We start from the raw sequence: 18,857 nt of genomic DNA, 5'->3' as shown, positions 1-18,857 counted from the left end.
GGCCAAAGGGTCATTTCACTTCATTACAACCTCTTACAGAGTCGTGGCTCTGTGATTCAGTAATATAGAAGCTTGCATCTGTTCATGTTCTACTTAATGTAATGTTCTCTTCGCAAACTCGGTGCAGATAATTGTCAATGCCGTGATTGTGGCCTCACAGGAAATACCTAATAGCGGCCAATACTGTTGAGTATGCACAGAAAATCAGAAAGCAGAGGCTAATCGGATTCAGCGTCTTACGAATGTTAGCGTCACATTACTCACACGAGTTTGGCCGCGGGGTCATTTGCATTCACTTGTGCAAGCGAGTAAAACACGTCCCGCCAATATCCGCCCGTTCTGTCGGGCGTGAGTGGCGTCGGGAGGATCTCTACGCTGATTGGCCTTCGCTAGGTCGTGTGACGCGATGTTCTGAGTCGGACATTTTGTTTTGGATGTGTTTTGGTTTGCTGCAACTGGTGTCTGGTGTCACCCATCACCAACCGCAGACCTACATACTTGCCCGTTTTAAACTTACCGTGAGCGTCGGGAGCGTGAACACATATGTAAATGCCAGAATATCACCTGATGGGTTATTAATACAGCGGCGCGCTTTGATAGGTCAGTGGGTGAGGACAGACCAGATGAGATCTATTTGCGGCGTCCGGTTCACATCCAGACCTTTCACAAAGCATCCTGGGCTGCGTTGTCCCCCCCGACTTGGAACAGAGCGGTCTGGCTCCGACTGCTAAATTATTTCATGCATCGTATCGCAGGCACACAAACAGAGAGGCCTCGTGAGATGTTGTGAACATCGCGGAGCTACGGCATCTGTTTCTTCACGTAAATGTACTAAAGAGTAAATACCATATAATGCAGGGGGGAGGACTGGGTTGGAATACATCGAAATCAACCTTGATGACCGGGACTCGACTCAAGACTTTCAATGTCTTCGGTGAGTCGTGTGCTTGGACTCGGACTCGGGACTCGTCTTTGACCTTGTGATTTACACACATGTAAACACAGCTTTGGATGCAACAGAAATGAATATCAGTCGTATGAGTGGACCCGGTCACGATATGTGTCAGCACCGTCCTCTGTGCTAAAGGTTAAGGTCAAGCCTGCTGGCAGAGTGCCTGCCCGAGCGAGCGAGCCAAAGAATGACTGGGAGACGGAGCGAGCGAGCGAGTTGACTGAGCAAATGACCGAACAAGCATCAGCACAAGTGAACAAACACGCGACTCTGGGTGAATTAATACCTGTATCACCCCCGGATTCACTACGCACTGTAATTTCTCCCGCAGCCTTTCACCAGACTGGCCAACCGCGTAATGAAGTTCCCCGTGTTACGTGTCAATGATCCCCTCCGCCGCTGCCTCGAATTAAACAATCCCATAAATCAGAGCGCTCTTGATTCGGTAGATTCCTTTATTTAAGGAGAAGAAATGTAAATGAATTCATCTTTAGGACCCCGTCACTAAATATAGCACGGGGGAGACGGGGACACGGGGTACAGTAGGTGGCGAGTCTGGAAGCTGATGTAGCTTCTTAAAAAAGGACGTCAACAACAAGTTATCACAAAGAGGAAACTTCCTCTTTTCTTGACATTCATCCTCCGATTTGAATATTCGCCTTGAACGGAATTTCTGACTTCCTTCGGCGTCATTCCCCGCAGGTACAGTGAATCTTTTTTAAATCATCAAAGCTTGATTATATGGAAAGGATTGTGCCGTTATAATCTGCACTTTGCTGCTGTTTGCTGTGATTTATTAGCTCTTTATTGCAATATTTAATACCGCGGGCGGCGCGGCGGTATTTCACAACGAAGCGTGTTTCATCGAAGCCGCGCTGCGAGGCTGCTCTGTTGGCTCAGCGGCGGCGTGGCTCACTTGTCTTTGGTTGCATCTGGCTACCGGACTGTTTGGCCTCCTGACAAACTGCGACTCTGTGGATTTACTGCTTAGACATACTTGAATCCTTTAAAAAGCCGGAGGAGCAACGAGGCATTGGAACATTTTGTCAAAGTCCTGCAATCAAAATGAACACGATAGCAGTGAAATGTACTTAGGTCTTCATCATCATCATCCTGCATCGTTACGAAAACATTCCGTGTCTGGTGGTTGCCTTAACTAATCCGTAAAGAGTTTTTGACCACCAGTAGTGCATACGGAGCAATGTTTCTATGGGTCTGTATTGTATAAGCAGCATGTGACAGCTGTTGGCAGGCAGAAGGCTGGTGGGTCATGTAAACTGAGGAGGGGAGGATATCCTGTATGCGCTCACTGGCAAACATTGTGTGGAAGAAAAGTCGTAGGACGTGCAAACTTGCAGATCCTTCCCAGTCCAGGTAAACGGTGAACGGTCGGCCCTGAAGTTTGCAGTAAAGGAACAAAGTGTCTCTGCAGTGTGACCTCCTGCCTGGCGAGCTGCCTGACCACATTACTACGTACCAACGTGGTCCCCGGCCCCCAGGTATTTATATGTGGAACGTCCTCCTAGCGTGACTGGATTCTTCTCGGCCTCTGACCGTTTGATCTGAAGATCCAGAGACGTGTGAACATCAAGTCGGGTTGTGTTGTGACTCAACGTCTCACTATGGCATCTTCACTCCGCGCAAAGTATTTTTTTCTTTTTGCATCGCATTACTCGCACGAGTTTGGCCGCAAGTATCAATACAACCGGGGAATATGGGCCTGTTCTCTTTCCGAGGTGGATGTCCGTGACTTTGGGAGGATCTGAGCGCTAGGTGGCTTTCTGCGACATCGCATCTAGCGAATGTTTCGCCTTGGGGCCACATATTTCAACTTGATGACGCAAAATGTCTTGTCTTCGTGTCATTCACGGCGCCCGTCTCCACGTTGACTTTGTATGGTGCGTTAAAAAAATTCACGCACCGTAAGGATGGCGATTTCATTTGGCTAATAGATTAACCCCAAAGACTGAGGTTCCATCCACATCACGACGTTTCCATTTTGAAACGCATCACCGCTGCTACGGTTACGCCTTTCCTTCGTCCACACTACTACAGAGTTTTCGAGTACTCGAGCACTGGGAGGTCCAATTATACCCTGAAGTCATCTGAGGGCAACCTGACCACCGCATGTCGGGCGAGTTCAGCATTTAGCCGAGTTATTTTCTGATCAACGGTTATCAGAACCGGGGATGCAACCTGGATTATCATTGGAATGTCCACTTAGATGAAATAGTGTCTTCACATACCGGCCCTGCTTAGCGGCGAAGGTCTGACCTTAGATCGCAGCCTCGTATGTGTTTGGGAGGCCGCGCGCTGAGGACTAAACCTTAGTGAAATGTCAAGTTGGACGGCCCCCGCTCGCCGCTGAGACACGCCATCATCTCAGTTTACGGATAAAGAGCCCCTGGATTGTTGTCAGTGTTTGTGGTGGTCGGCTGCAGCTCGCTGTGATATACCGGAGCACTAACGCCGCCTCGGCTTTTCTGCAGCTCAGAGGCTGTTTGTCATCTTGAGTGGAGTTTTCTTTTGGGTACAGACATTTGTTTTTCCAAGCCCCCCTGTGGGCACTTCCCTGTCTCTCTTGCACATTTTGTGTTCCTTCTCTTTCCCCTCTTCGAGTGTGTTTCTGCACAGAGAGAACTAAATCTAAAATAGTGCACCGGGGTTGTTTTTGCGGTTCGGGAGAAACTTCCCTGAGGGGTAAGTATTTTTTCTCACAAAACATCTCGGTACATCTCAGTTCAGAAGATATTTACTCGGCTTTTCGACTGAGTTTCTAAATCGCGCCGTACCTTTTCCTCACTCGTACACATTACACCTGGGGAACATATATATAAGGTGTGACCTTTGACACACTGAATATTAGTTTCCTAGGGATGCTGATGATTTAGAAGTTTGAAGGTTGTTTTGCCGTCGACCTCCCCGGCGGTCGTCCGGGATCAGAGTCTTGGCTTTGGGCCTAAAATGTAAATATAAAATGTGGTAACAGAAGAAGAGGACATAACTTGAATGCCGACTTTGAACAGCATGCACGCATTCTGTCAGCGTTGGCTTCGTCTTCCACCAGACAACAAACATTGCAAGCTGGTCATTTTACCATGACTTGCATAACACGTAACTCTATCGGCTTCAGACTTGGAGGCATGGGATGGATTTATCAAACACGACAAAGCGGGAAACCGCCCTGACAAACAGCCCGGACCTCCAGAGCTGCCGAAGGCCCCTGGAGTTCACTCCATGTCAATTTGTTTTGGTTGATTTCATCATTTGCAAATTCGTTGGGGCAAAACCCGTCACGGGAACCCAACGTGAGATGGAACGACAGCTTCCCCCAGGTTGTTGTTCTTCCTCACTGTGTTGACACGACCCGCGTGAAATGTTTTAATAGATTTATCTTAATATACGACTGAAGGAGGTTGCGTTTTCACCCGTGTCCCTTTGGATGACGCAAAAACTACTAAAACAAATTTTAACCTAACTTGATGGAGGGATGGGGTCTGAGAGGAATTCATTAAATTGTGACTCTGTCACAACTACTACTACAACTATGTTTTTCTATTTCTATTTTTTTATTTTTTAGACCTAAGACCTATGACATATGTAGGATTGTTGTGCACAAGAGGAAAAGTGTGGCAGCGGCTTTTGTGATGATGGAGAAATACATATGGAAGGCTGTAGGTTGATGAATTTTGCGCAATAGCGTAGAGATGAGAAGAATATAAAAACACAAGGCTTCATTTACTCACAGACAAAACCCCCTGACGTGTCACTGCATCGCATTCTGCATATATATATATACATATATATATACACACACACACATATATATATATATATACATATATATATATATATATATATATATATATATATATATATATATATATATACACACATATATATATATATATATATATATATATATTGCCAATGTCTCCAGTTTCGGGGATGGGTTTATCCCTTTATTGAATGTTTAGATTTATTAAGGTGATCTCGGTGTGATATTTATGATTCAAGTCTTCAACGGGCCCGACTGGACCGTTAAACCACCTGACGAGTGCAGACGCATTCTGAAATCCACAGCGAGGCTTCAAAAATATCTTAAAAATATTTTTTAACACCTGTAGATGGTGAGATGATACAGACAGAAATATGCAGCTGCAGCACACGCACACACACACGCACGCACACACGCACACAAACACACACATGCACGCACACGCGCGCACGCACACACACACACACACACACACGCACACACACACACACACGCGCACACACACACACGCACGCACACACACTGAATTGAAACACTGTTTTGAACACAGACATATGCAAAACCGGTCAGTGTTTCCCCGTCTGTCTGGTTTCTCTCTATACTTGTGAGGACCCTCCATGACATAACACCAACCCAGTTGCTCTTATCCAAACTCTAGTTAGTGAACGACAACGCGAGGCTCCGTTTCATTGTCCCGACACCGCACACGCGTTACTGATGACGACCGCAGTCAGTTAATTGGAACAAGACGCTCGTCGGCCGACGAGTGTTCTGGGTTTTTTTTGTTTCAGGCAGTCGATGGAAACCTGTTTGATCCTCTGACTGCTCGTGTCATCCCACATCCCGGTGATTACCGTACCTCGGGCTGCGTTGTGCAATGTTACGTCACAGACGGGAGGAGCGATAATCATAACACGTACAAAGAAACAAGACTGAGGTTAAAAGGAGAGGAAGTGAGGAGAAGCTTCGGAAGAAGGGTCTTCAGTTTGTCAAACTAATGGCTGCTCATAAAGATAGAAGAACACGCCTGCACCCACACACACACACACACACACACACACACACACACACACACACGCACGCAGGTCTGTTATGACCATCACCTGCCGCAGACAGTAAACCTTTTCCTCACCATTACACAAACATACACACTTAAAGAGCAATAAAGCTCTGTGCTGTAATGCAGCAGTGACGTGTGTGTGTGTGTGTCTGCATGTGCGTGTGTGCGTGTGTGTGTGTGCGTGTGCGTCCCCTTTGGCCTATTTCAGGAAATAGCTGCAATTCTCTGACGCTTGTTATGCTGCAAAAATGTCATAAAAATCCTACATTACAATGGAGAGTCAGATTCCACTGTGCAATGAGTTTGGTGCACAATAGAATATTATGCATTCTGACGTTTGTTTTTAAAGAATAGTCATGACGCTGGCACCTCCTCGCTCGTTCGCTGTAACTCTGGGATCTCACTCGGTCCCCGCGGTCGCCGCCTTTGTGTTCTCGCGAAACCCTTCATGACTCCCTGACACGAAACTGATCAGACGCAGTTCACTGCTTCGGCTTCAGAGCCGACGCTCTTTCTGCAGAAAGTCATTTTCTGCTAAACAACTAAAACAAAAAAAGTGTTGTTTTCATCGCCAGACAGGTGGAAACAAATGAATCCAAACAAACCAGCTCTGATTTCAGTTCAGACATGTGCAACGATCAATACGGGGGGGGGGGGGTCTGATATCTTCCTCATATGATGATACAACGGCAGAGGAATGAGGAAGAGGAACAGTTCTGTTCAAACAGCAGGAAACGACGGCTCGTCCAGACGTTCGTCACCACTGAATCAAAGGACCCAATTGATTATGACCACGGGATCCTCTGTTGTTTCAGGTCGAGTATCGGCTTGATGGTTGGTTCAAGCAGGGTCATTGTTCTTTTCCCCGACAACCCAAGAAATGATGACAGACGATCGGCAGCGACCGACGCGTCGTCTTGCAATGTGCATCATGTTTGAGCAGCACATCCGTGAAATTGTCACTGACGAGTTCACGCAAGACGATTTCACTGCGAATTTTCCGCTCGCCGACGAAAAAACCCCCCAGAATCGAAGGAAGAGCTGCCATTGCTACGCGATTTAAAATCTTGCAGGCTAAGTATCTGGACAAGTCGGCGAGCCATAATCCTGCAGTGTGAACTGGGCTCTCAACCGCTACGCCATTGGCGTCTCGACGCACTACAGCCAATGGCGGCGCAAGACGCCGAGGGCGGCGGGCGTGTATCTCGTCATCTCCCGTGTCACTTCTCGGTGAGTTGAGGATTTCTCGTGACCGTCCATCGGCGCTAAGTCACGTGGCGCGAGCAGCGAAACGACTGAAAGCCTCGCGACTACAAGACAGCAGGTCGTGTCGTATGAACCATGCAGCGATCTTACGACTTTGGAAATCGCGTTGTGTGTCCCAGCCACAAGTGATTACAATTTAAAATTCACCAACGACGTTCGGAGATGTAAATCTCGCTCACGCTGTGTTACTTTGACATTTTGGAGCAATCTTAGATGAGAAAAGGTTAAAATCCGAAAAAAACCATCCACTTTTAAATCAACCCCTGGCGGCGCTTAATACCTTTACTGATATGGAAACATTTGTGTTCATCGTTCGCGTCCAACTTATGTCACCAAAAACAGACAGTTGCTTGAATCAGGGGATCAGATTCTCCTCATGTCACAGCGGCATCAGCTAATGTCATTTAGCAATGCTACCAAAATAACTGAGTTACCCGGCAACAGCAGCAGGAAGCCGCCGCCGACGCCATGTGCGGCCTTCTCCCAAACAAAGGCGTGGTGGTGCGTCCTGAGTGATCAGACCCTTTGTATTTTTGTGTTTGTGATCACGACCGAGGTCGCTCTGGACAAAAGCAGCGTCCAACTGGAGAACCAGTTTCATGTGATGCTGCTCGTGGCCCATGTGGAGTTTTATTACAGAGAGGAAATAAGTCGTCTGCAAATACTGTGAACACATGGTGAACTCACGCAGAAGCACCCTGCCAACCTCTGGATTGCTAATTAAAATGTAGAACTCCTTGGCTGAAACAGATAAAATAAGATGTTTTTCATTTCCGAGGAAACGCTTCATGGATGCTGAAATATTACAGATGAAAATCCAGGATATACATATTTATGTTTATCTGGACTCTGATTGAACCAATGCACCATTTCCGACATTAATATTTCATGTAAATTCTTTAAAAAAAAAATATTTTCCTTATTTTCTTTTTTTGCAATTCTCATATATATATATATATATATATATATATATATATATATATATATATATATATATATATATATATATATATATATATATATATATTATATATATATATTATATATATATATTTTACCTTTGTTTTTTGTATATACTGTATATTTTGGAAGGTGTGTTGCATGGTAGCTCCTGCTGGACATTTCCCAGCTTGGAATTAATAAAGTACCTTCCTACCTACCCACCTACTAGGTATGTCACAATAACTATAATTGTTGCACGATATATTGTCACCTAATATGAATTTATTTGAGGTTTGGTCGTTGCGTATGCGAGTCTGACACAATTTCCAACCTTCCTACCTTCCTTCCTTCTACTTACCTACCTACCTACCTTCCTTCATACCTATTAAAAAATAATGGCACATACATGATCAAAATCTCATGTGATTATATATATATATATATATATGTGTGTGTGTATATATATATATGTGTGTGTGTGTATATATATATATTTTTTTTCTCTAACTGCAGTGAAAATAACTGGTGATAACTTCTTCCAGTTTATACAGTGAAATTAAAATGGTAAATTAATTGAAAACTAATTTACCTGCGGGACCCCTGAGTCCTCGTATTGTCCCCTGGAGGTCTCGTGTCTTTCAACGTATTGTTTCTGTGTGTGTGTGTAAACAGATGCGCCCCCTGCAGGCGGCCCTGGCCCACTGCGCTCCTCCTCCTCCTCCTCCTCCTCCTGCTCCTGCTATAGCTCCGCTCTCTGACTCCGCGGCGCCTCATTCACTAGAAGATGGCGGACTGCGCTCCACTATTAGATGAGGAACTCTCGTCCTTCGTCTTCAATTACCTGACAGAGAACTCCGGCAGCCAGGTAAGAGTCCGAGCCTGGCGGGGACACTCGCCGGACACACACACACACACACACACACGCACACACACACACACACACCGGTGCTCTGCGGAGCGGGGGCTCGGCGCTGCACGTCGCCGGCCGTGGCGCACGCTGCGCCCGCGGTTGTCAGCAGCATCTCCCCGGCACCGTGCGAGACGCCGGCTCGATCTCCCCGCGTGTGTATGTGTATGTGTGTGTGTGTGTGAGAGAGAGAGAGAGAGAGAGAGAGAAAGCCCGCTGTGGCTTGACGTCTGGCTTTCACGTGTTCTTTTTGTCTGGAGGAACTGTCACCGGCTTTGAGGAAACTGCAACCGGATTTAAACGGGGAGAATTGAGTGCCGGTGCTGGAAGCGGAGGGCAGCCGCCGCCGCTCCGGTGGAGGTGGTGGAGGGGGGGGGGGGGGTATTTGGTATGCACAGTGGAAGCTCGGCAAACTTTTGACGCAATCTCGTGGAGGGGAAGTTTTAATTGTCGGTGCCGGAGACTTGGGGGACACGTGGTGCGCGCGCCCTCCACGAGCGCGTGGGACTCCTCCGAGCGCGCGAGGACTATTATGATATTATGACTTTTATAAATACTTAATCCCTGGTTGCTCAGACAAACAGACACACGCACACACACACACACACGCACACACATACACACACACACATACACACACACACACACACACACTGGATGGATTTGGTCCGAGGTGGATGTTCATATATATATAATAAAGTTTGTGGAGACGCTGCACTCACGTCAGAGCTGTGTGTGTGTGTGTGTGTGTGTGTCTGTTTGTCTGAGTGTGTGTGTGCGCGCGCGTGCTGTTATTTAACGCACTCCCACAGTGCCGGTATAATCCGCTTGCCGCAGCCGCAGCGCCGTGAGCTTAACCGGGGGGGGGGGGGGGAGTTGTTGAGGAGGGGAAACTCCTGAGATGTGTCCAGATTGAGAAGGTGATCAGATTATAATCGACCGATGATCGACGAGAAAGTTGGTGCGCGTTTTTCGGTGTTTTCGTAACCGTTCTGTAACCGTTCTGTAACCGTTCTGTAACCGTTACGCAAACGTCGAGTCTGGTTCTCACGGTCGAAGAGGGGGAGGATGAAGATGAGGATGAAGATGACGATGATGATGATGAGTGACAGTGTATATAACCCACACTGTTGCTATGGGAGGGGGGGGGGGGGTGATTATTCAGCACTGGGATTTCATGGAAAGAAAAAAAACAACTGGCTGCCAAACCTCATTGACAATTCGCCGCACTTAAGGGATTACTCGCTTAAAGGCAATCGTGCATGTCACCTAGAGCATGCATTCGTATCGCAAATGAATGGCCGGCGTGTTTGGATGACCTCGGCACGCAGTCAGCAAAGCCAAGCAGCGATCTTTATAACGAATCGTGCACTTTTATAACCGGTGTTCCCTTTTAAATCCTCACGTAATCTGCTGCCGAAGTGCCGCGCGGAGGGCGGTAGCGCGCGGTGTTCAACCACGAGGGAAGTTGGGATTTAATAGCAAATAAGTGTCGTTTTGCGTACAATATGAATGCCGAATTCACCAGAAGGAGGTATTGATCGACAGTAACTCTATGCTGTGTTGCGTGACGCGTGGATTTTGCGCACACGTGAAGGGAAACATTAAATTAGTAGATTTCCAAACGGGATTCTGTGGAGAAAAGAAAATAATAGATTTTTTTTTCTTCCACATGACGGGACAGAAACGTTATCCGCGTCTCATCTCCATCTCTCCCACAAACACGCACGGATCATCCGCGTGCACGTCGACCCACAACACCACGACCCCCGGAGGAGCCCATCACAGTGCGACATGATTATTGCGTCACTGTGTGTGTGTGTGTGTGTGTGTGTCTGTGTGTGTGTGTGTGTGTCTGTGTCTGTCTGTGTGTGTGTGTGTGTCTGTGTCTGTCTGTGTGTGTGTGTGTGTGTCTGTGTGTGTGTGTGTGTGTGTGTCTGTGTGTGTGTGTGTGATTGGCAGCTTAAGCAGGTTAATTCAGTGTGTGTGTGTTGGGATGCGGGGAGAATGTGGGCTATTTATAAACGTGCAGCAGTGATAACACACACACACACACACACACACACACACACACACACACACACACACACACACACGCTGATGTGAAGAGGTAGATGAGAGGAAACAGCTCATCAATGAGGAAGAAACACATATCACACTACAGTATCCTGTTGTCATATCATCACGTCCTATGACATCACTCTGCTATAATATTGCTATATGGACTTATTGTATATATGCATACATACACATTAATATCCCCGCAGACACAGTTTGTACATTCAATATATCACATGTACACATAATAGCATTTCCATATAATTTATTCAGCGATGGCCCCATTAATCTTGAAAGGCATTATGATGATCTTGTGCTCTTAGAATAAAACACATATTACAGTAAGGTGCATATATATATATATATATATATATGTACTCGGACAACAACTATTGTATTGTACATTGTTTTGGGGGGGGCGGTGTTTTCATGTTAATATTCCTTTAATATCCTTGTAATATTCCCACGTGACCCCACAGCATCGGTCGTCGTACGATTCTGAGAGTCGTCGCCTCGCCGCCTGGTGCTGTTGCCAGGTTCCAAAGTACAGAACGCGCCGTCAACCAGAAAGTTTGAAAAAGATACAGAAAATGTCAGGCTGGATTTTTTTGTAAATGGGAGTCTAGACGTTGAAAATAATCCGCTCTAATCTGAGCGAGAGAGGGAAGTGATGGACGCTTACAGTCAACGTTGCTCTTGTGTTCAAAGAAAAAGCTGCAGAGTCCTTGAGCGAGGTAAAGTTCAACCTGCGCACGAGGAAGTGGAGGAAGAAAAAAAAAATACAAATCAAATTGCTCACAATCTCTTTGTTAACGTCTTTCTTCTTGTGTAAAACGATAAGGTTATCTATTATACAAATGGAGCTCTAATGTGTTAATATTTACTCTGGGCCATTAGAGCATGGCTGCCCTCCCTCCCTCCCTCACTTCCTTTTCATGTGTGTGTGTGTGTGTGTGTGTGCGTGTGTGCGTGTGTGTGTGTGTGTGTGCGTGTGTGTGTGTGTGCGTGTGTGTGCGTGTGTGTGTGTGTGTGTGTGTGTCGCTCGCCCCTGCCGGCTGGTTATTGTAAAACTACTCTATCCTCGTGACTGGAGTTACAGAACAGGGCCGCAGCAGTCATGTGAGTCGTAGTGGAGGGAGGGAGGAGGGAGGAGGGAGGGAGGAGGGAGGAGGCGTTACTCGTGACGTAACGGACTGACAGCCAACCCCCCCACCCCCCCTCCCTCCACCTCCTAGCATGTGACTGCTTCCTCCCCTCTCTCGCCCCTCCCTCCCTCCCTCCCTCTCTCTCTCTGTTACACACATGCTTACTGTAAATCCTCCCTCCCTTTCATCTTCACCGTCTTTTTCCCTCATTCAAACACAAACTCTGTCCCTTTTTTTCTGCCGACGCAGCAGTGTGTGTGTGTTGTTATATATTCATGCAGATTATTTTATTGATTTGTTGTTTTGGTTCATAAAATGATGAAAAACGTCGATCGTGTTTCCCCAAAAACTCCAAGATGAAGTTTTGTTTCGTCCTCACACCAGAGATCTTCAGTTCACTGTCACAGAGGAGCAAAGAAACCAGAACATATTCACATGTAAGAAGATGAAATCAGAGAATTTTGACTTTTTTTACTCCATAATTCTTCTCGAACCGATGCATCGATTAACTGTCGCAGCTCTATTTAGAATATAAGTGTGTGTGTGTTATATCGCACGTGGAAGGAAGGAACATTTGAATCTGTTGCACTCAAACTGTAAAAACTAAACAAAACAAGAGTTTGCCGCCGATCGCCGATCCGCCGGCCCGCTGGTGACGAATGATCACACGTTGAGTTGTTGAATCCGTGGCCTGTCTGCAGCCGCGTGCGACGGGACGCGTCGCAGTTTGGTCTCTGACTCCAAATCTATTTCCGTGCTTAATCATTGACCGGGAGACGTCGAGGGGCCGGTCTGGGCTCCGACCGGGGGATTGACTCTGGGAAGATCAGGCTGACTTAGAGCGTCACAGTCACCAGTCACCACGCGTCCTGCTGGGACGGGGCACAGACGGCGCACAGGGCGCACGCTGGTCAGGTGCTATAATCATCGAGTCAAAGTCACATGTCAAGATGGAATGGCACATTTCCGCCCACGTCCCGTCTTGAAAATGATATATTTGCCTTTAAGATCAGCGCACGACGTGACGGCACACGTGCGTTCATTTCGAAGTGTTCCGTTCTAGGCCTGGAGGTCAAACTGTCAAGTGGAAATAGTTCCCTCACAGGGATCGTAAAAAGGTTTAACTGCGTCTCAGTCGCCTCACTGTACGTCTGACTTTGTCCAAAAGACTTAGTTATTCATATTTTTATCAAATGCAGAGCGCGTTCGGCCTCACGTGGAAGCGATAAAGGTCGACCGCCAACCGTGTGTGTGTGTGTGTGTGTGTGTGTGTGTGTGTGTGTGTGTGTGTGTGTGTGTGTGTGTGTGTGTGTGTGTGTGTGTGTGTGTGTGTGTGTGTGTGTGTGTGTGTGTGTGTGTGTGTGTGTGTGTGTGTGTGTGTGTGTGTGTGTGTGTGTGTGTGTGTGTGTGTGTGTGTAACCTGAGACGGAGGACGAAGGAATCCACAACATTTTATTTATACTTTTAAAAGAAGAACCGCGTGGTGTGTGTGTGTCCATGTTGGGCGTCCTCTGTTCCCGTCAGTGAGCTGCACGTTTTATAGACTAATCAAGATCAAACTCATCTCTTTAAGTGTTCGAAACATTAATCGCCGCCCACGCGTCCCGACAGGAAAACTTAATAAAGCTCAAAGCTGCTGCGCTGCGCTGCCGTGTCAGTCAGCACTTTCATCCTGTAACCACGAGGCCTCGTGTGTCTGTCTGCCCCCCCCACCACCACCACCAAACATCCAATTCTGAAACCGGAAGCCCCCCCGGTCCCTCTCTGAACACGTTTAGCCGCGCAGCTCCGTTTAAGCTCGATTCAGTGTGACCCCGCAGAACGACAGACGCGAGTCAAGTTCTTTTAAAAGCTTTTTAACGAACAGCGTGTGTCATCTCGCGCTGTCACGGACGTGATTTCGTCATCGTCACTCGTGCATAATGAAAAACATGTCCTGTGGCAAAATGGCTCATTGATTGTGGAAGCTCATCCCACAGAGAAAAAAATATATCAACGACGGAAAGATTTGAGCGCGTGCAGAAACACCAAGTCAAAGAATCAAAAGAAACAATAACGTAATAGAACAGGAAATACTTTATATACTTTTTGGTTGAACTGTGGGAACATACAGGGCAGAAATATCCAGGCAGCAGATCACAAAAGATGAAGGGGAAAACAAAGAGAGAAAAAGGCGGATTGCTCCTTTTTAAAATTATTTTTTAAAGAGGTGTCCGGGCTCCTGCAGGAACCGGCCTGTTCCGCAGGTGAGGGAAAATAACAGGTGAGATTATTGGTTTACCAGGTGTCTCCTCCTATAGGTTTATGTTATGTTTCTGACAGACAGACAGACAGACGGGCAGAGAGACAGGCAGGCAGAGAGACAGGCAGACAGGAAGGCAGGCAGGCAGACAGACAGGTAGGCAGGCAGGCAGGCAGACAGGAAGGCAGGCAGGCAGACAGACAGGTAGGCAGGCAGGCAGGCAGGCAGGCAGGCAGGCAGGCAGGCAGGCAGGCAGGCAGGCAGGCAGACAGACAGACAGGCAGAGAGACAGAGAGAGAGACAGGCAGACAGGAAGGCAGAGAGGCAGGCAGGCAGACAGACAGACAGGCAGGCAGAGAGACAGACAGAGAAACAGGCAGACAGTCCCCCTCACCGTCTCTCTCTCATCTCCTCAGATTTACAGACTCTCCTTCGCTCTGCGTCGTTATCTTTTCTCTCTCCGTTTTTTCTTTTTCCGTCCCGTCCTCGAGTCGTGAGGCTGCGATGCTGCAGTGTTCAGCCCGCAGCCCCACAGTGACTCACCTGTCCCATCTGTCACGCTGCTGGACACACGCACGCACACACACGCTCGCAGCAGTTTGCACATATACTGCATACGCAGTGCATAAACAGCGTGAGGTACAGTGTGTGTGTGCATTATTTTATTTGTTCTAGATTGCTGAATCGCAGAGCACAGCCACCTGCAAGTGAGGAGGTCAAAGGTCACAGGGTCGAGGCGTCGCGTCGACAGATAAAGAGAAGGACAGCAAACGGCAGGAGGCGATTATTTTGGCGATGCACTCGTGAAAACTGACGGTCTTCACACTGAATTCAACCCTGATCACTGGTGGTTAGTGTGGCGCCACAGCGAGGTGCAGGTGTGTGTGTGTGTGTGTGTGTGTGTGTGTGTGTGTGTGTGTGTGTGTGTGTGTGAGTGAACTATAAATGTGTGTTTATGTGTGGTTGATCCTCATCTCTCGTGTGTGTGCGTCAGAGTGGGCGCTGGGAATATGGCTGCTTCCTCCTAAATCCCTCTGTGCTTCATCAGGCATCCGGCTTAGACGCTGACACCCCCCCCCCCCCCCCCCCTCGGTGTGTGTGTGTGTGTGTGTGTGTGTGTGTATGCGAGGATCATAAACTGCATGAGTCCACGCATGTTTCTGTGTGTCACATGTCGTGTGTGTGTCGCTGTGGCGAGCTAACATGCTGGTAGAGGCGGGTGAGGGGGGGTCCCTCAATAATTAATTGCCTGGCGATTCGTCAGCTGCTCGCCCAGGCCACACACACACACACACACACACGTAGCCTTGTTAATGACGTGTCCCTCTCGATCGTCCTCGTCTCCCACAACGGGCGGAGTGACAGTTTTCCAGATTCGATTTGTTCGATCTGTTCGTCTCCGCTCATATTCAGTTTTGTCAACAAGTTGCGGTTTTCAATCTCAACCCGGCGAGCCCGGCCTGGTTCTGGACACACAACACAACACGCCTCCGTTAGATCGAGGATGTGTCTGGGCCTCGGCCCCCGTCCCTGCCTAATTTGGACCCCGCTAAGATGACGTGGTGTGTTGAACCGCAGACTAGGTCGACGTCACGGAATGATCCACGGATGATATGATGTATAATGTGATTTCATGAAGAAGCGTATGATGTCCCACTTAGGAAACAGTGCCTGTTCACAATGTGCCTGTTAGTGAGAGTTGATTGGCCTGCGTTTTGTTCCTCGTTGCAGTTTGTACGGCTCGTTGATAACAACCGATGTATCGATATCGGAAATCTTGTACAACCCTAATATCGACATACTATATCTGCATCACCCCCCCCAAAAAAACTAATCAGTCGGGTGCTGCTTCGAAGCTCTCCTGAGAACCAATCGTCACAGGGCGACGCTGACGTTCCAGGACCAGGTCTTTCATAGACTTTCATAGAGCTGCTGCAGCATCTCCCAACATCCGCTCCGCCTCCTCCTCCAGCTCCTCGCATGCGGGATCCTCGGAACACGTCTTCCCCTGAGGTGGAGCGGCGGAGCGGCACTCATCCGTGTGAGTCCAACACGCACAGCGGCTTCTTAGCGTGTCGGACGGCGGCCGGCGAGGCGAAGAGGGAACAGACCCTGGCGGGAGGAAAGAGACGAGGAGGAGGCGGGGTCTCATTATGTATTCATCCTCTTCCTCGTCTCAATTAATATGAAAATATATTCGGTCCCCGTCAGGTTCTTCTCCCGGTGACTCAAACCGTGAGTGGGATGTGAAAGATGTAAATTCTCACCGGGCAGATGATTCGCTCGACAAGCGACGGCGCCCGTGATTCTCTCTTATCGTCCTTTATGGCTCTTATCTTTATGGCACACTCAGACACTCGAGCAGGATTTAAACATTTCGGTGATTTATTGTTAAAAGTCGCCATCGTTCACATGCCGTGTTCGACACGACGTAGCAAACGTGGAGACTCACACGGAGGTCGGGCCCACGTTACTATATTTAACTCATGCACAGTTGATTATACATAAATTAACATGTAGTTATGGACAATATGTTCACGTTCAGTGAATAAGTTCTTCTAAATATGACACGCTGCAGCTTTAAAGAGTTTAAGTCACGCTGAGCTTTTTTTCCCCACACTTAATGTTAGATAAGATCCATAATTATTGGATATCGTTTTAGATTTTTTCCGCAGGTGTATTGGTTTCTGACGAGGCGTATGTGAGAGAAATTCTGTGATTATTGATCGCTGCATGAAGTGACGTCAAGGGCTTTTAGAACGTCCTGCGTTCTGACTCATTCTCATGGACCTTTTGTCGTCTCACAATCTATTTCAACCCAGTCGGTATTTACCCACATAAATATATATTTGTGTATATCACATCACAAACAAACTAAACAGGAAGCAGAGACGACCTGGTGGATTTCTGGAGGCGACAGAGCAGAAAACGACAGGAAGCCGGAGCTATTATAGAAACATCACTCTGTGACTCATGTCGCTGCGGCGTTTCCTTTCCTCCACCTCCACGTCCGCGTCGTGTTTATCGCTGGACGGATGGATTCTGTCGTCTGCGCTTCACAGATCCGCATAACGACTGTTTGCGTTGAGCGTATTCATCTGTGGCGTGCTCCGCCTCGGAGGGGTTCCGATGAAGCGGCGCCGTGCCGCGTCGGGATGAGCGGGCGGCCGCGTAAACGCTCGTGTTCCATACGTGTTTGCCGAGGGAGAAGAGAAGCAAGAGAACCAACGTCTCCTCATCTGAATTCATCCTCACATTCAGCATCTTTTTTTCCCTACTCACGCCCGCGTCCAATGTGTGTGTGTCCGTGTGTGTGTGTGTGTGTGTCCGTAGATAACCTTTACCGGCGATTTGTATTCATCACAGGGACCCTGTCGCTATATTGATAGTGTCAACATGAGCGTGAGACAATTTGTTCATTCTTTGCACACACACACACACACACACGCACGCACACACACGCACGCCGCAGCTCTGCACAACACCTGGGGGAGATGGGAGAGCGGCCGAAAGGAAGAGGGAATCCAATCTCACCCAGCAACTCGGAGCCACTGTAGCTGCCGTCTGCCCTATTTCTTTTAAAGCTCCCCCCTCCTCTGCTACCTGAATAATGAAGCGGCGTCCGAAGCGTTTGACGGACGGACGACGGAGGCAGGTGGGACGGGGCGCTTGGGGTGTGGCCATCGCTCCGAGTTTAAAGGGGAATTGTGAATAAAATCCCTTGTTTTCAGACGTTTTTCGCTGACCGACGCTGCGAGAGCGACAGAATCCCCTTCTTTCTCAAAACAGGGACTGGAGCCGTGAGGTCTTGAATGTTTGTCGTAGCTGTAAAAAAAAAGAAAGAGTGAGATTAGAAGAGCTGCTACTGTCAAATGAAAGTTGGGCTTGTTCACCGTCTGCTAGGAAAAACTGGACTTTGACGCTTCGTGCTGCTGTTAAAACGCTGCTGTGACGCCGCAGTAAAACATGGGGGATCAATGAGAGGTGTGTGTGTGTGTGTGTGTGTGTGTGTGTGTGTGTGTGTGTGTGTGTGTGTGTGTGTGTGTGTGTGTGTGTGTGTGTGTGTGTGTGTGTGTGTGTGTGTGTGTGTGTGTGTGTGTGTGTGTGTGTGTGTGTGTGTGTGTGTGTGTGTGTGTGTGTGTGTGTGGCCCCCCCCCCTTGACGCGGTGCCAGTGTTGTGACGGGGGTTCGCCCTCGACTCGACTCGGCCGTCAGACAGATCGAGTTGTGTGAAGATGTCTGGACCGCAGATTGGGCAAACTCCCAAACTGCACAAACACATCATCTCCCCTCCGACAGTGACTGGAGGACACACACACACACACACACACACACACACACACACACACACACACACACACACTTGTTGGTGGTCTGCCAACCACGATGTACACTGTTCACGCCAGACGAGTGTCTTTTTCCCTCCCGATAATCTGATGCTGAAATGAATCGTCGTCGTTCTTCCAGTAACTTGATGGGGGCGCCAGCGGCTCGTCCGCTCGCCAGA

The 18,857-nt window shown here is 48.1% G+C and overlaps 1 protein-coding gene across 1 annotated transcript in view; it reads left to right on the top strand.

The window, feature by feature from the left end:
- The first annotated feature begins 8,683 nt into the window (after positions 1 to 8,683).
- The window catches only part of ppargc1b (peroxisome proliferator-activated receptor gamma, coactivator 1 beta), a 77,232-nt gene continuing 67,058 nt past the window's right edge, over positions 8,684 to 18,857 (top strand). Inside the window, exon 1 of the mRNA XM_035649706.2 lies at positions 8,684 to 8,863. Coding sequence (XP_035505599.2) covers positions 8,783 to 8,863 — 81 coding nt within the window. The 5' untranslated portion in view covers positions 8,684 to 8,782. The remainder of the gene's footprint in view (positions 8,864 to 18,857) is intronic.

This window comes from Scophthalmus maximus, chromosome 9 (genome assembly GCF_022379125.1).
Source record: "Scophthalmus maximus strain ysfricsl-2021 chromosome 9, ASM2237912v1, whole genome shotgun sequence".
NCBI lineage: Eukaryota > Metazoa > Chordata > Actinopteri > Pleuronectiformes > Scophthalmidae > Scophthalmus > Scophthalmus maximus.
Note: the sequence above shows the minus strand (reverse complement) of the source record. Positions and strands in the feature narration are given on the sequence as shown.